The 16,530-nt window shown below is 38.1% G+C and overlaps 1 protein-coding gene across 1 annotated transcript in view; it reads left to right on the top strand.

Moving 5' to 3' along the window:
* The first annotated feature begins 1,470 nt into the window (after positions 1-1,470).
* ATG10 (autophagy related 10) overlaps positions 1,471-16,530 on the top strand; it is an 81,076-nt gene continuing 66,016 nt past the window's right edge. Inside the window, exons 1-2 of the mRNA XM_009641116.2 lie at positions 1,471-1,596; positions 6,509-6,628. Coding sequence (XP_009639411.1) covers positions 1,471-1,596; positions 6,509-6,628 — 246 coding nt within the window. The remainder of the gene's footprint in view (positions 1,597-6,508; positions 6,629-16,530) is intronic.

The following is a 16,530-nucleotide window of genomic DNA, read 5'->3' on the forward strand; positions in this document are numbered from 1 at the left end:
CGGGGTGGTTGAAGGCAGGAGGGGAGGCGTGCAGCTCGGCTGCCAGCAGCCCGCTGTCTCTTCGCAGCTGCTGATTCCTTCAAGCGCGCAGCTCCGTTTAACTCTCCTCTCCTTGCGTGTGCTTACCGCAGTTCTGCAGTCCCTCGTCCGGGCTGGGTGATTTGGGAGTCACAGAAACGTCTACAGTGCCTGTTTTCCACATTTCCTCTTTCTGACATCCAGGGTAGCACAAGCAGATTGACGGGGGCTCGGGTTAACTGCCACTGAAAATAATAAATCTTCCAAGTGCTAGATAAATAATTTATGTCATGGGCGGACAGGATGATGTTGTGATTTAGGCCCAGATCCTGAGAAACAGTGAGCGTTGCACGAGGTGGTGCGTCCTTTGTATTTGGTGTTAAGAAAAGGTGTGGTCTAGTTGTGATAGCTACTGAGTATTTGTATGTGGTGCTGCTGTGATGCCTGGTGCCTATGAACACACTGAAATAGCCATGTTTATGATACATCCTCTTTGAAAGGGGGGGGGGAAAGGTAAAGCTGGCCAGATCCTCTGAGAGAGTTTTTCCCCATGAAGCCATGTCTGTGGGTACTGTTGAGTACTACTCACACAATCGGGAGTGGCTGCTTCAGCTGGACTCTGGTGGCCATCACGTAGGCTCTGTGTCCGCAGATGCTGGAGTTGTTAAGCTTTTGTGGAGCCATTCCCATCCCCAAGGGAGAGGTGGTAGGCCCATGGAAGTAGCCCACAGGTGGATTCAGGTTTCTGGTTGCCAGTTGGAGTGCCACTGCTAAGGAAATGTACATCCAAACTGCAGTACTGTGTCCAGCTCTGGGCTCCCCAGTATAAGAAAGACAACACCGTACGGGAGCAAGTCCAGTGAAGTGACACAGAGGTGGTTAAAGGTGCCTGACATACAAGGCAAGGCTGAGAGAGCTGGGACTCTTCAGCCTGGGGAAGAGAAAGGTCAGTGGGATCTTGCAAATGTGTGTAAATGCCTGATGGGAGGGAGTAAAGAAGATGGAGCCAGGCTTTTTTCAGTACTATGCAAAGTACAAGAGGCAATGATCACAAATCAATACATAATTTTTTTCATTTAAACAGCAGAAAAATTATTTACTGCTATGATAATTGAACACTGGAACAGGTCCCCTAGAGAGGTTGTGACTTCTCCATCCTTTGAGTTAGTCAAAACCCATCTGGAAATGATCCTGAACAGCTTGCTCTAGTTGGCCCTACTGTGGGCAGGGGGCTTGGACTAAACAGTTTCCAGAGGTCTCTTCTAACCTCAGCTGTTCCGTTTGTCTGTGATTCCCTAATGTACTCGCAGAAATGTGTCTGTTTTACTTAAAGAAGCAGGGTTTTTTTTTTTCCCAGTGCTTTGTTATTTTACTATTCAATTGCTATAAATCATTGAAAGCTTTCAGTGTTCGTTTTAACCTGTCAGTACTAACATTTAGTTTGCTCTGCAGATGTCCAGTAGCATGGCAGGTGAAGAGGACTTCTTTTTGGAAGAACAAAGATTCAAGCAGTACTGTGAAGAATTTATTAAACATTCACAGCAGATAGGAGATGGTTGGGAGTGGAGAACTAGCAAGGTAAAAATAATCATAGTGTTAATTTTTAGATACCCTTGCTGGCCTTTTTGAGTTGTTGACAACCACCACAAGCTGGAATATCCTTTAAGGGGGGGTTACATCATCTGAAATAAATGGCATATTAAGCAGCTGGTCCAAGAACAAAATAGTGCATAGATGGTTTACATGAGGATTTAGGCCAGTACATCTATTGACTAGGGTTTGTGACTCCAGAAACAACTGCTGGGATGGTCTAGTGCGACTTGTGTAACAGAGGGGTAGGATTACCTGAGATGATTTGTGTTTTGATCAGAAAATGTCTTTTAAGGCATTATACTGTCTTCATTTTCAGAATTCCCAATGATGGGGAAACAGTCACAGCTCTCAACAGAGCCTTTCGAATGGTTGGCTGTGCTTAAAAATTTAATTGAAAAAGGAAAACCAAAAGCATGTTGCTTTTAATCTTAACTGCCTAGCTTCATCTTCCAGCCATTGGTAACTGTACCTTGTCTACTAAGCTGAGGACCCTTCTTTTATCAAAACTCTCCCTGTTTTGGTACTTTAGATTGAGATCAGTTCATCCCTTCACCTTGTCAGTGTAAAAGCAAAGCATGTTGAGCTCCCTGACTATTTGACATGTTTTCCAGTATTTTAATCATTCTTGTGGATCTCCTCTGAATCCTTTCCAGTATATAAAAATCCTTTTTTCAACCATGGGCAAAACTAGACCACGAATGTTGTATCACTGTGAAATTCAAACCTTCCTACTCAGAGCAAGTGCTTGTGGTTGTATATCCAAGGATCACTTTAACACTTCGAGCTGAAATGACACATAGTCTTTGTTCTAGATGTGTGACTTAATATTTTTTATTAAAATACATGTTAGTTGTGTACAGCAACTGGAAGAATCTGTCTCTATTAATGATCGACCCTAACGATTTCCTGCTTCCCCATAACTTTCAAACCTCACCAATAATAATTACATATTGTTTCTAGGTCATTAATCAAAATTTTAAGTAGCGTGGGGCCAAGAGTAGTCTCACAGGACCCCATTAGAATCACCTCTTTTATGATGATTCCCCATTTTTAAGTTACATTTGAGATCTGTGAGTTAATCATTTTTTCATCCTTTAGTGTGTGTCAGATTAGTGTGGGATTATTTTAATTTTTTAATTTCTGCTTGTGGAATCAACAGTTATGGAAGTCTGAGTTTATATTGTTACAACTTTTACGTTTATCAGCAAAACATGTATTTTTAAGTTTAACTTGACAAAATCCATTTTTCTTAAAACGTAACTGCATTTACTGTGTATATTTCTTTATTTACTGGATTCTGTGTGACGTCTTCTGTTATTTTGCTTGGGGTGATGTCAAGCTAATATGTGTATAATTACACAAATTAGCCGGTATATAAACATATATCGATACATGCTGGCTTTCTCCAAAGTTCTCTGAAACTTCCACAGTGCTCGAAGACTTAAAGAAAATTGATGGTTCTTATGTACTGATTTAAAAATACCAAGTGATAGCCACCTCATGCTAGTGTCCTGCTTAACCACTGCTGGAGTGAAAACTTCATAATAGTCATGGCTACAAAATTTGTATTTGTTCTGTAATAGCAACATAAATATTTTGAATACTTGCTTCTGTTATTTCCCATATAATAATAAATCCACACTGTTCTAGGATTTCTTTTTGCCACTTGTTTTGATGAGCGGGCAATACAGGTTTTCAGTAGTTTTCAAAACTGACCAGTTTTCAGTAATGGATGGTGTGGGATGCTCATTATTATCTCTGTATTTCTTCTTTCTGTGGTAGAAAATTTCCTTCTCTAGTTTTTGGTTTGGTGGTTTCCCATGCTTTCATGAATTTTGGGGAGAAAAATCACGGTTGTACCATTTTGAGATGCAAGAAATTCCCAAGTAAATGTGTACATAATTTCCACATAAATAATTATACATTAGCATGTGTAACCCTTTCATCACAGATGAAACAGAATTTCAGTAAGAAGCAGGATCTGGGCCTTAGATGCATTCTGTTTAGAAGTTTTTAAAAGAGTGCAAATATTAGCCAAGTGTTACAATGCACCCTTTCTTACAGGCAACCATTTGAAACTTTAGATTTCGGTCCAAGGCTGTATTTGTGAGGATTTATTCAACACAGAAAGATGCTCTGAGCCTCTACTGGGAATTTAATACATGGGCCAAAGTTTGAACTTTCTGTGAAATAAGAAGCTTTGCTGGAAGTAGCAGAATGAGATAGATTTTTGTTCTCACATACAAAAAAATTGTAAGAGGGTTTTTTTTTTTAATAGGCCAAGTTGGTGAGACTGTGATTTCAGTGTGTGATAAAACCTGTCCATCCATTTATAGTATGTAATCTGGGAAGGAAGGTTTTCGTTAACAAGATGTCTCATTGTCTTTTTGCTTTTTTTACCAATATATGTGTTGTGGGTAGTTTGGGGGAGTCTTAGTTTTGCTGACGTAATGCACTTGGATCCCATTCCTCATTCCATACTCACGTGAATAGACCCATTGATAGCAATAAGACCACACAAGTAAACCAGGCTTGTAGAACTGTGTTCTTCTGTTCCTATGCTTTCTGTAGAGATTAAATTTAGGTGATGAAATACTCGTTTTTGTGGAGCTGGCTCTTGTGGCATAAGCTCACATGGCCCAAGCAGAACCCTGTATTTATAGCTGTAAGTGAAATGTTCTAAACTATGTTATTTTTGTAATCTGCTTCCCTCCCCCCACCCCCCACTCCCCCCCAGACGAAAGCTGTAAAAAAGCCAAGAGCACCTCTACTGTACGACCTGATTGGAGCTATACTTCGGTGCTGCTGTTAGGGATGGATAGTTAAGTCCTGGCCATGAAGGCTGCCCCCTGTTTGCTTTCTGCTTTATGGTTTTTTTCATACTTAGTTAGGTTAATCTAGGTAATCATATCAAACGCTGTATCATTTCACTTTTGCTTCTGATGCTCACCAGACAGACAGAGTAAAAATGGACTCCCTTTCCACATTAATGGGATCAAAGTCCTTGCAAAAGTATTGGATTTATTTTCAGGGGCAGAGGTGTACAAAATACATGAATAACACCACAGAGAGTGCAACAGGAGGGTTGCTTCTCTTTCCTGACACCTCTTCTCTAGCCTGCAGCTGTCAAATACAGAGACTGCTAACTCCATGTTTCTACCTATCCATAGATATTTTTTCATGGCACTCAAATACTACAGAATGCAAAAAAAGGATGTGGAGCTTGGCTCCTTTCTTCTGACAGGAAGAACTGGTTCAGGGAGGTGAATGCTATATCCAGCCCTTCTTTGGCAAAGCTCATTGTACCTTGGGGCATTTTACCTCTGTGGGTGGCTCCTTTGCTGCTCTCAGGGGGATAAATACCAATGTGGGTAGCTTAGCTCCTGCTGACACTCGCACCAAGCTCCACAAGGTGAGACTTGACAGAGAGTCTTGAGAGTGAGTGAAGTGGCTTTTGTATCGCCAAGTTAGGCTTAATTTTTCTGTCACTGTTGTTCTCCACATGCTTGATTCTTCATTGCACAGGATGTAGTTGGTTCTGCAGCCAGGACACCCAGCAAAGTTTGGCAGTTTCATGCTGTTGATGAGATTTAGTGAGGAAAATAAGGCATGCATCAGGAGAAGCTATAGGCAAGGTAATTGCTCATAGTATGACTCATGCTTAAAAATTCAGGGACAAAAATGTGGAAAGTGTTATCATTTTTTATCAGGTGTGAAGCAGTATGAGAACAAAGTAAACAAATAGCCCACAGCAGATTTTGGAGGTACGGGTATTCTGCAGTGTCCTTGAAAAGCGAGAACTGGTATGTCAGAATAAAACTCGTTTTGAGGTAAAGATCAGAATGCATGGAATAAACTGTGCCAAGCAATGACCAATTAATGAGAGTTAAATTATAGTTAAATTTGCAGTCTTGTCAAGCAATTTAATGCTACATTAATGAACTTTGTAGAGAGACTGTTTTGAATAGAATCCTTTTTCATCATATCTTGTGCATATGCTTTCTGTGCTTGTCTAAAATAAAATGCAGTGCAACAGCTAATAAAACCCCAATTTATTTGTGTCCTTTGAGAAACGAGTTCTTAATATACAACTACTGTTCTTTGCATTCTGCATATTCTTCCTCCTTTTCAGAGCATACGTTTTTCTAGTGATCTGTTACTAAACTTTTTCTCTCCTCTTCTAATGAAAAAAAAAAAAAGTTTGTATGTGTGTGGAGTGAGGTCAGCAGCTGGGGGGAAAGCTCCTAAAACCTTCTTCTGCCACCCTGAAATTGCACAAGGGCCTTTTACAACAGTAGACCATGCGGCCTGGGAGGCAGAATGATAAAAAGGGAACTGGGAGAAGGTACAGCTTTGTCTGTTTTCTCTTACATTTGACCCTCAGAGGTGATCAAGAGAAGGGAACAAATTGTGATTCTGCGCACGTAAGTTCTGAAGTGTTTTGGTTCCCCCAGCCCCTAGAACTTGAAGAAAGTTAGAGGGGGAACAGAGCAAAAATAAACCAATCTGCCAAGAATTGGGAAGTCTGTACTGGTGTGAATGCATTGCTTGAAATAGATAGGTCAAAATCATTAATAGCTGCTCATCTCTTCATGACTTTAGTGCACTGTCTTCCAGTTTTTTGGCACCCATCCTGATCCCCAGGTAGCAGTTGTTTTATTCAATTAATAGCTATATTAAATTTTATTTTTACTGTTCGGGTCTTTGACTTCCTTTAACACCGAGAACTAGTGTATATGACCTGTGAGAAGATACAGAAAAGCAATGCAGTCATTGGTGCCTATAAAAAGACTTGGAGCTTATGCCTGAATACCATGCTCTGTTTATTTTCTAGAACATTGATAGCATTTAGCATTTTGGTTACAGACATTTTTTTTTCTTTCTTTTCTGAACACAGGACCTTGGTGATGGTTATCTTAGTAAAACACACTTCCAAGTAAGAAATAGAAACATTCCACCAGATCTCAAGGAGAAAAACAATGATAACATTGAACAAACGTTATTTACACATGTTGAAGTAAGTACAGATTTTAGACTTTTGTGTTTATAAAATAAATAATGAACAGGATTTTTTGAAATTACTGTACTTTTAAATTAAGTCCCTCCAGAAAGATTTCAGATCTTAAGTTACCAGTGGCTTTTAATTATTCTTCCTACAGTTGTTCTCATTCAGGTGTACAGATATATTAGTGATGAAAATTGGAAGAAAATGGAAAGGCTCTAGCATCTTTTATATGTATATTTTCCTCATGGAAGGATAATATTTCTTTGTACATTGATTCACTAACAGTAAGGAACCTTTTTTTTTTTCTGGAAGAAGATTAAGCATTGAGATTTAGTTATTTTAGCGGTAAATGTTAATTAAAAAATAGAGGAAAACTTTGAGATTAATATTCATTTGAAGTGATATTTACTGAATAATTGTGTATAAGAGTTTTATACTTCCTGTGTACTTTTGAACTATAGAACTAACTTAAAATACTGAGCAATTTTTTGAAACTGGTGATGGGAAATAAAACAGGCTTGGTGTTCTTGAAGGAGAGTAAACTTTGTTCTTCCAGAAAATGAAAACCATTCATTAAACTCAGGGTGAACTGATCTGAATCATTACTTGCTTGTTTGATTCTGCATTAGAACTCAGATTATTGAGTAATCAAGATATAAACAGTAGAAATTCACTCCCTTGTTATGTTGCTACTATAAATGTGAAAAGAAATCTTGGATTATAATTGACTGAAAACAATGTATTCTACATATTATAAACTGTTGAATAGACATGGAATGTTTTCAAGTTGCCTTTTACTGCGACAGTTCCTTTTCTTTTTTCATCAGCACACTCAAACTCACACTGGTTTTCTTTTTTTTTTTTTTTTTTTTTTTTTTTCCCCCACAGAGACTCTGGTACAGGGTCTGAAATGAGTATTCTTTTGGCCTGGTTTCTGAAGGAAATGGTGCTTAAAACAATCGGTCTGTCTGTTAGTCTGTGATGTAGTTGTGTCTACTGATTTTTGAGTTCACTCACAGGTTTCAGCTGCATTTTAAAGAGGGGTAGATGTCAAAAAGTATTTGATTCTTAAAAATTTTGTGAAAGCAGGTGGCTGGCTAGATGAAAATGACTTACTGGCAGGTAGAGATCTGATCTTTATGTTCTTTTTGGCTAGTCAGCGCAAGTACAGGGCTGGACTAAAGCAGCACCTTGGTCCCTTGGAGTGCCATGAGGAACAGCTAGGGTTGAAATGACACAAGTAAACTGGAAACAAGACATGATTATGTTACCAGTAAGAAGACTTGTTCAATCCACTAAAAAAAAGAAAAAAAAAAAAAAAGAGAGAAAATTTTACAACCCTGTTGCTGATACATCACCTTTGATACGGATTGGAATCCATATAATCTTTAGAATAATTACCTTGCATTTGTGTGTTCAGTACCAATTATGAGCATAGTATGTAAGTCATCTGAAGGGTAGATGAAACATTTAAAATTTTCCTTTAAATTCTAGTCTTTCTTAAGATGAAGGCTAGTATCAGTGCTTCAGACGTTGTTACTTAATTGTCACTATGGAAGTGTTCGTATGCTTCAGTCCTGACTTTTAAGAACAGATTACTGTTTATATTCCAAATTGCTTTTGACAATTGTGACTTTTTTCTTTTTTTTTTAATTAATTGAGTCGTCATTACAGAGTGTATTTTAAAAGAACATCTTGTAAAAAGCTATTGAGTCCTTCTGGAAAGAAGTATCAGCTGTAGGAAAGGTGTCACAACACAAAGAAGGCTTCAGAGCCCATAACATACTGAAACAGAGTTTTTAATGTACTGAGATATAATAATAAACAGCTTTTAATATGCTGAAATATGATTCCAGGCCAAACTCTATGGTTTATCCAGACAATAATATTAATAACTACTTCTTGAAATGTTGTGTGAGATTTCTGTGTCTTGAATCATAGAAATGTCTGTGTTGAAAGGGACCTTGAAGGTTAGCTGATCCTCTTTGAGAAGGAGCCTTTGTTCATGTTATGTAGTGGCAGTAAAGATGAAGAGCGAAGCAAGAGAAAGGTCTTAGAAAATTATGTAGGTTACAAGACGTGAGGTTATGCATAAGAAAAAAAATCAAGTTTCCTCTCCAAAATGTTCACTGCCTAATAGAGATTATGTCAAATTTATATTCTTCATTGAACCAAAGGGTAACCAGGCTGTTAAAGTTATTTAATCTAGAAAATGGGAGAAGCACACCAATAAGTTGGAAAATGAAATTTACTATGGATGCATTAAGTAAAACTATATATTTAACACAAAGGAAAAGATGGAAACGGTGACTGTAGAGGGGATAAATTTGCTGAAGCACAGCAGTTGCATGTATAAGATGCATGTTCTTTTCCACAGATGTTGAATGTGAGGGTCCTGTTGCGCTGTTCTAACAATCTGGTAGTTAAATAGGTTTTGTTTTTGTAAAAATACATGTTGCAGCCATAAATCACATGGTGTTAATGAAGTTACTCCAGTCCCTTTCAGTAAGTTATTGAAATACATTCTGATGAATAGAGTTCAGCAGAAGTTCTAGTCTTGGTACAACAACTTGGAAAGGTTTCCACTGGTTATATGCCTTCAATATTTAGCAAATAATAGAAAATGTATAAATTTTATTTTTATATATTTTTACATATTTGAAGTCTAAAGGAGCTGTAGATAAGAATTTTAATTTATTTTGGAAAAAACTGTGGCTATTGTCTGTTAGTTGCACATTGCACAATTTTCAGTTTCAGAATTACTGTTGTAATCTAGATTTTTCTATATTGTATCTCTACTATTCATGTTTTATTGAGATATTTCCATCTGCTGCTAGACTGACCTTCCTCTTTAAGGCATGGTAGGAGATACGACACATAGTTTTATGTAAGATAATTTACAAGGAACAGCAAGAAAGGAAAAATTAGGAAATGAAGGTCTGAGTAATCAATATCCATTAGGATAGGAAGAACCAGTGCTGACAAAAAGACAAGGGAAAAAATATGCTGTGGTATATGACAGGGCATAACAGGCTGCGAGATTTTCCTCTCCTATTCCTGGGAATCCAGTTCAGAGATTACAAACAGAACATTAGTTTTGGCAGGCAAGGCAAAAATTAGGAGGGAAATTTTTGAAGCTGGAGGGAAATACAGGAAAGTTAGCCATAGTGAGGATATAACTCCTATTTAAGTAATTGAACCAAAGACGCATCAGGGAAGAGATGATGTTGAGTAAATCAATGAGTATATCCTGTTGTAGCAAAGAGTACAATGAGGATGTTGAAACTGCAGGGAAGCAAAACTATTACTGTTCTGTTTGTTTTTAATCTGTGAACAGATACTGAAGTATAATGATACAGTGCAGAAAATACACAGAATAGCTAAAGTAACTTTATTCAAATAGAAAATGAATTATCAGTTATCACAATATCAAAAATGTGCTAATCTTATGAGATCTCTGGGGAACTTGATAAAATTATTTGAAAGGTTTATTTCAGCTCACTGGTCATATGGACTGTTAACGTTTCCAACTTTCCATCTCATTGTCTGATATCTAAATATTTGGAGCCTTCCTGGTGAAGAAGTGATGAACAACTATGTGTTGTGGTCTTTTCTACAGAGCAGTCTGTATTTTGTGGTATGCTTGGTTTCATTTACACAAGTTGTGTTTTCATCTTGAAACCAAGAATAAAATTCTGTGTGGGTTTCTTTCCGCTTATTTTAGATATCTGTGATATAGAGCTTGTCACTTAAATCTTTGTTTCAGCCTGAGGAGGTAAAGCGTTTTTGGGTATAAATCAGTCAACCTATTTTAGGTGTCTTCTCTAGGAGAAGATGAGTCTAAAAGTGTCTGGTTTTCTTCACTGATGATCAGGGGACACTAGATGGTTAACCTGGATGTAAGTTTTGTCATGCGAATCTCATACAACAAAATGTGGATCTGAGATCATTAAAAGCAGTAGTAGTTTTTACTGGTGACTTCACTGAGGCTGAGATTTCACTTTGATGGTAAAGCTTATACTTAGTTGAGGATTGTATTTTGTAAAGTAGCAACTCAAAAAAAAAAAAAAAAGGGATTTTAGGATAAACTGTTGGAGCAACTGACATCAGCTTAAGCTTTGACTGAAATTCCTAGATTGAGAAGACTGGTGTGCTTGTGCAGTGGAATGCTGTGGGCTTTGTGATACTGGGAGTCAGAACTGGCAGTCACAGTCAGTACCTGTAATGGATCTGCACATGCTGGTGTGCCAAAGTGCCACCCTTTTTTGGGGGGGCTGGGGTGGTGCAAGTTGCTGTGTTCCAGCTCTTACTGGAACTTCTTACTTGCGCAGAGGTTCCTGTATTGCAGGTATTGGGAGATACTAAGGATCAGCTGATTGGCAGCATTTCACCGTAATGGGAGGCAGCCTGCTCTGTAGGGCCAGCATCGGCATGTTAGCGAGTATGCAGCAGGTTTTCCATTTTCTGGAACTTGAAGGCTTCTGCCGTGCACACAATAGTTAATTGATGGTTTCTTCAGCTCATTAGCAAGCCTGCAGAATTCAGGCTCTGTTTTGCATGTCAGTCAACCTTTGATATCCGCTAGTTTCCAGACATGCTCTAGCTCCTGAGCTGTCCTAGGCAGTAGAGGAGCTACCTTAAGAACTCATGAGGACTGTACAGGGTGTTGGGAGCTGTGAGAAGGCTCACAGCCTTAAGTGGGTACAGTGTAAGTGTTACTAGTTGGATTTTATGTTTTATATTGAAATGACCCTTAACACAAGCTTAGATGAAGGCGAATGTAAAAAAGGATTTATGACCACATAGATGCACTGACATAATAGAGGCAAGGTATCTGGAGATAGGTATGCTTAGATGCTAATATCTACTTAGAGCAGATTAAGAAAATTTCTCTCTTGGTACTTGGTAGTAACTGTGTTGTTGAGCCGTTTATCTAACCACGTGCCTGGGCATCCTGTTTTTTGCAGACCCTATCTTTCCATTTGCCATCTTACTGGAAAAGGACCGAGAATGCGTGTCTGGAATGCCATTCTCTGATTTCTGTGGATTTAGTTTAATGAAGATGTTTGTTTTAACGGCCAGATTGGTAAACAGAAACTAATAATGAAAGTGTGACTAACCATAAACAAACTTTTGACTGAGTTTGTGGAGGACACCCTTCTAACTAGTAAGATCAGACTCAGTCCCTAGGATATGACCTGAAGAGATCATAAATCTTTTATAGTATCTTCCAATAGAATAAAAATAGCATGGGATGCAAAGCAAGGCACTGATACAAACACACAGTGCCATTTGGGATTTTTAAGTCTTAATTTTGTTCTGGTTAAATTTTTATTGAGTCAGTTGTCTTTCTGTCATGACTTTATGCCAGATGAGTGTCATCTATACTATTCTGCAGACAGCATAAATTTTGTGTAACCACCATACTGTGTTCTGGCTAATTCAACGTGATCCAAATCAAATCTGTCCTGCCAAGAGATCTGTCAGGGTCTGTATCAGTGAACATGGAATTGTGTCTTCTGTATAACTTACTTTATATGTGAAAGCCTGCTTCAAATATTTCTATATTGACAACCTTATATTACCAAATTTATAAATGAGAGTCATGTAAGTTGTTCATCACAAGCTCTTCACTGAGACTAGATGCAGTGATGACCAGCTGTGGGAGGGTATAAGTTTGATAGACTTAACCTGGGCTTGTTTTTGAGGGATACTGTGTTACTGGTATCTTCACTGCGTGAGGCAGTAGCTTCTGTTTCCACTGAAAATGGAACCCTTTACCTTTCTGTGTTTGTGGTTTTTTCTTTCCCCTTTTCAATCATCCTTCTTTTTTCCACTCAAAGTAAATCACAGTGAACAGAATGGGTTTTCGTCCCTGTGATTGAAACTATTCAAATGCTACAAAGTCATATTCCACTTACTTTATTAGGAGCCCAGGTAGCCAACTGCACTGAAATGATGACTTTCATTCCAGACTTTTGTATTTACCATCAGCTATATCAAACTCCAGCTTTTGTTAAGTGCTATGTAGGCACATTTTAAGCAAGGACAGAACAATTACATGTGTTAGTACTTGAATTGTTGATAAGGTGAAAAATAGCGTACAAAATTAAAAATGAAGATAGTCCTCCTGCCTCAAAGAGCTTATATTCTAAAAGAGTAAAGTAGGAAAATCTGGATTCACTTTACGCATTCTTTTTGTTTGTTATTCAAATAGCTCAAGGGAAGCAATAACTTGGAGTAATAATTCTCTGTGTGTGGTTTGTCTCAGCTCTTCTGGGTATTGCAGAAGAAGTGAGTCAGCGTGGAACCATTTCTGAAGCTACAGCCATTGCTACTTTATGAAGGAGTGGGCAGGTTGGGACCGTTGAAGGTCTGTTAATACCTGATGTTGCCTTTGGAAAAGGAGCACTGAGCTTCACAAACAAGTTAAGTTATGTATTTACTTTTACGTGGACTCCACCTTTGCTGGCAGATGTTCATTAGTGTTAGTGAAGGTCTGCCTGATGGAGGATGTGGAAATTGAGTCTGACATCTTTCTCAAACTTCGTAATACCATGTGATTTGCTGTTCAGCTGTGCTGTTCAGTTTATAACAACTAGAAAATTAGAATTCTTAGTAATTATTAATCATTTTTTCTCTAAACAATTCCCGTATTTTCAGAATTAAGAACAGCTTCTTTTTTTGTGTGCAAAAGTAAATAAGATGAACTCAGTGTAAACATTTGCATAACCACAGTATTTGTTGGATGGTTAAAAAATGTGAATTGAAAACCCAGCAAACAGTACTTAAGGAGAAAAATGTAAATACACTTAATGGAATCCAGCACTCACTGCAGAAAATAATGAGAGGACCTTAGTAAAGAGGGAGAAAATCAAGTACTACATGCTCACCTAAACCATCAGTTTTTAATGAATGATCTGAGCTTAAAAGCAGTGCAGTTGCTCAGGAACAGGTGAGTTTACCCCTAGTCTTTTCCATAGATCCCTGTTGCTCTGAGAAGGGAAGTAAATCGTGCTGCATCTCTTCAACCCAAAATATGTTCCCTTGAAAAACTGATGTGGGAAGCTTTGGTAGCTTTCATAGGAAGGAAATATTCTAATTTCAGTTTGTCTCGGATCTACTCAGACCCTTTTCATCACTCTTTGCTTCCTATCTGAATTCCATTGGGTCATGTGGGAGTGAGCTCTTTCTTTGGTGCTGCTCCCCAAAATGTTGCTGGTCAGCCTTAACTGGGCCACAGTACATGTTTGTGCCCCATAATTCTGTGTTAGCTAGGCCAGTGTTTGGCCCCATCTTCCAAATTGCCTTATTGCTTCATTGTCTAGCATACGTACCAGAAACTATTTCAAATGCCAGGTCATAGAAAGGAGACCCAAATTGTTGATGGAAACCTGTAAAAAATAAATCAAGAAAACACTTATTCTAAGGAGATCTAAAGTGTGTTGCAAAATGCAGTGAAGATGCTTGTGATTTTGCTTAAAAATGTATTAATCTGAAAATGGAATTAGCCTTTATTAAACCACAAGAAAATACTCTGGTGTGGATTTTATTAACTGTGTTCTACATGAAAAGGCTTGGCAAAAGAATGACGTTGTTTAGAAATATCAAGGCTAGAAGACACTTCAGTGTAGACATTTCACTCCTTCCTTGAGCTGGAGAAACCTCAATAAAGGAAGAATGCTGCGGTGACAGAAGTCATTTCAATCCCAGATATATTTTGCTTCTGGACTCCTTCATTGCTGGGATGTCTCTGTTTTCATGGAAGAGGCTAAATGCTTCTGCTCCTGTTAAGTTCTGGAGACTTGGGAAGTTTTTGTCTCCCACGCACAGACCTTTGTAGATCATTTTGTGTGTGTCACTTTGGTATCCTGGCAAATCTCGTTAACAGTAGTTACATTTAGTTTTCAACAGCTTTGATGACATGCTGTTGGCTTGACTATCATTGTGGGTGGTGGGACTCTGATCTTAATTCTCCATCTTATACATTCTTTGATTGCTGTTCTGTTTTACGCAGTAGGATACGCTTAATAAGTTTTCACAAACCTTACAAATTATATCAAAGCAAATATATAAACTAATTATGAAGCTTTGGGGAGAACCGAAGAAGCGCGTTGTATGACCTCCAATAGTGCTTTCTTATTAGTTTAAATGTTAGCGTGGAGTGATTGCAACTTTTAATCTGCTATCTTAGTATTCAGAGTTGTTGCTTAATATTAGTGAATAAATGGTACATCAAACACAGAAAAAGATGCTGTAATTCAGATTTGGTAACTGAATGTGACAGTTCAGTTAGAGTTACCATGGGTGACAGCATGGCGTAATCCCAGCAGAATGTCTTCCTTCTGCAATAAATAAACCTCTGTTTCCTATGGAGTGCGCATTGAAACTGGTAAGTGAAGATGGTTTTCCCAGAATCTGAACTTTGAGAGAGTAGTAATACCACTGACAAAATTATTTATAAGCTCCCTCATTTGGCCTGGTGATCCTGTATTATCAATACTAAAAAGAAGTACTGTTACTTTGTTTCCATTTAGTGCATTTTTTTCATGACATCTAGAAAGTTGTTCTAAAAATTTATATGGGTGGTTTTAGTGCATCTAGAGAAAAAAAAATCCAGACTGAAGTCTTTAAAATTTTAATTCTTTTTTATTTTTTTTACAAGGCTTGGTGACTTTTGCATCAAATGTTTTGATAGCCATGTGCTTGACATGCCTTCATACCCGGGCAAAACATCCAGAAGTTTCGAACTTCTACAGTTTTATCAGCAGAAGGCCTTGTGGGAAATTAAAATCTGTTTTTCTGTTTTAAATTTAAAAATATTACTATAGTAGTCTTAATAAGAAGAACTGTTACAGAAATGTCTTATTTCTTGCTTGTCTTGTTACTACTTAAAAAAAATGTTTGCAATACAGTGGTTTGCTGTTACAACGTATTGTCCCCTTTTTTATCCTCAAAAAAAAGTTCAAATTGAGCTATCACGAGAGGAAGAGATACTGAAGTGATGGGCCTATCAACAGTGCTTGTGGTGGCACGTGTGGCCACACTGTGGCATCCTATTATATTGTTTATCCTATTATATTGTTTAAGATACTGAAACTAATGTGTCTTGTAACATAGTGCCACTGTAGCATTACAGCAGCGCTGTAATTGTGGAGAAGGGCAATGAGGAGTTTGTGGTGAGCATATCAGTACAGTACAATGATTCTTCATCATGTATAAGCCAGTAGATACCAGACACTTCCCCAGTTAAACCTCCAAAACTAGAATTGTTCAGGAGTTGAAAGAGGCTGTACGCTACGGTGGTTTTACTCAGTACAACTCATAAATGGGGTCAGGCACATGGTTAAAAGCTCACTAGAATGAGTTAAAAGACCCACATGTGTTACTCTGAATTTTACTCTCTGTTTGATTTATCTGTAAATTGTGTGGTTTCATACTAAGGCTATACACGTTAGGGTTCAGTAGAACACATGGTGGATTTTGGTGGTAGTTGTTCAGAATTGATTAATCACTGAGATAGGCACAATGCAAAAGGAGTATGTTCTAGGCACGTGCATTGGAACTGACACTGATGTTGAATATCAATGTTAAAATTTTTGCATTCCTAAAAACAGTTCTTTGTGTGTGTGGAATTATCAAGCCTTAAGAAGGTAAAGAGAAGGGATTTTGGGGCAATAGAAATACGTCTGAAATTAATTGATACAGAATTATGTTTTGGTTTGGCCAGTGTAGGGTACGGAGATGTAAGAGAGCTGCCTGCATCATGAGTAGCATTTTGGAAGCCTGTGCTTCTGTATTATGCCCATACCTGTCGTAAGTTAGTGATGGTGGCGAGCAGGGATGGGCGGCATGCAGAGGAGTGAGCCTTGTTCCCAGCGCTCTGGGTGGCATTGCTGCACTGGCACATGGGG

Source organism: Egretta garzetta, unplaced genomic scaffold, assembly GCF_000687185.1.
Source record: "Egretta garzetta isolate BGI_Z169 unplaced genomic scaffold, ASM68718v1 scaffold136, whole genome shotgun sequence".
NCBI lineage: Eukaryota > Metazoa > Chordata > Aves > Pelecaniformes > Ardeidae > Egretta > Egretta garzetta.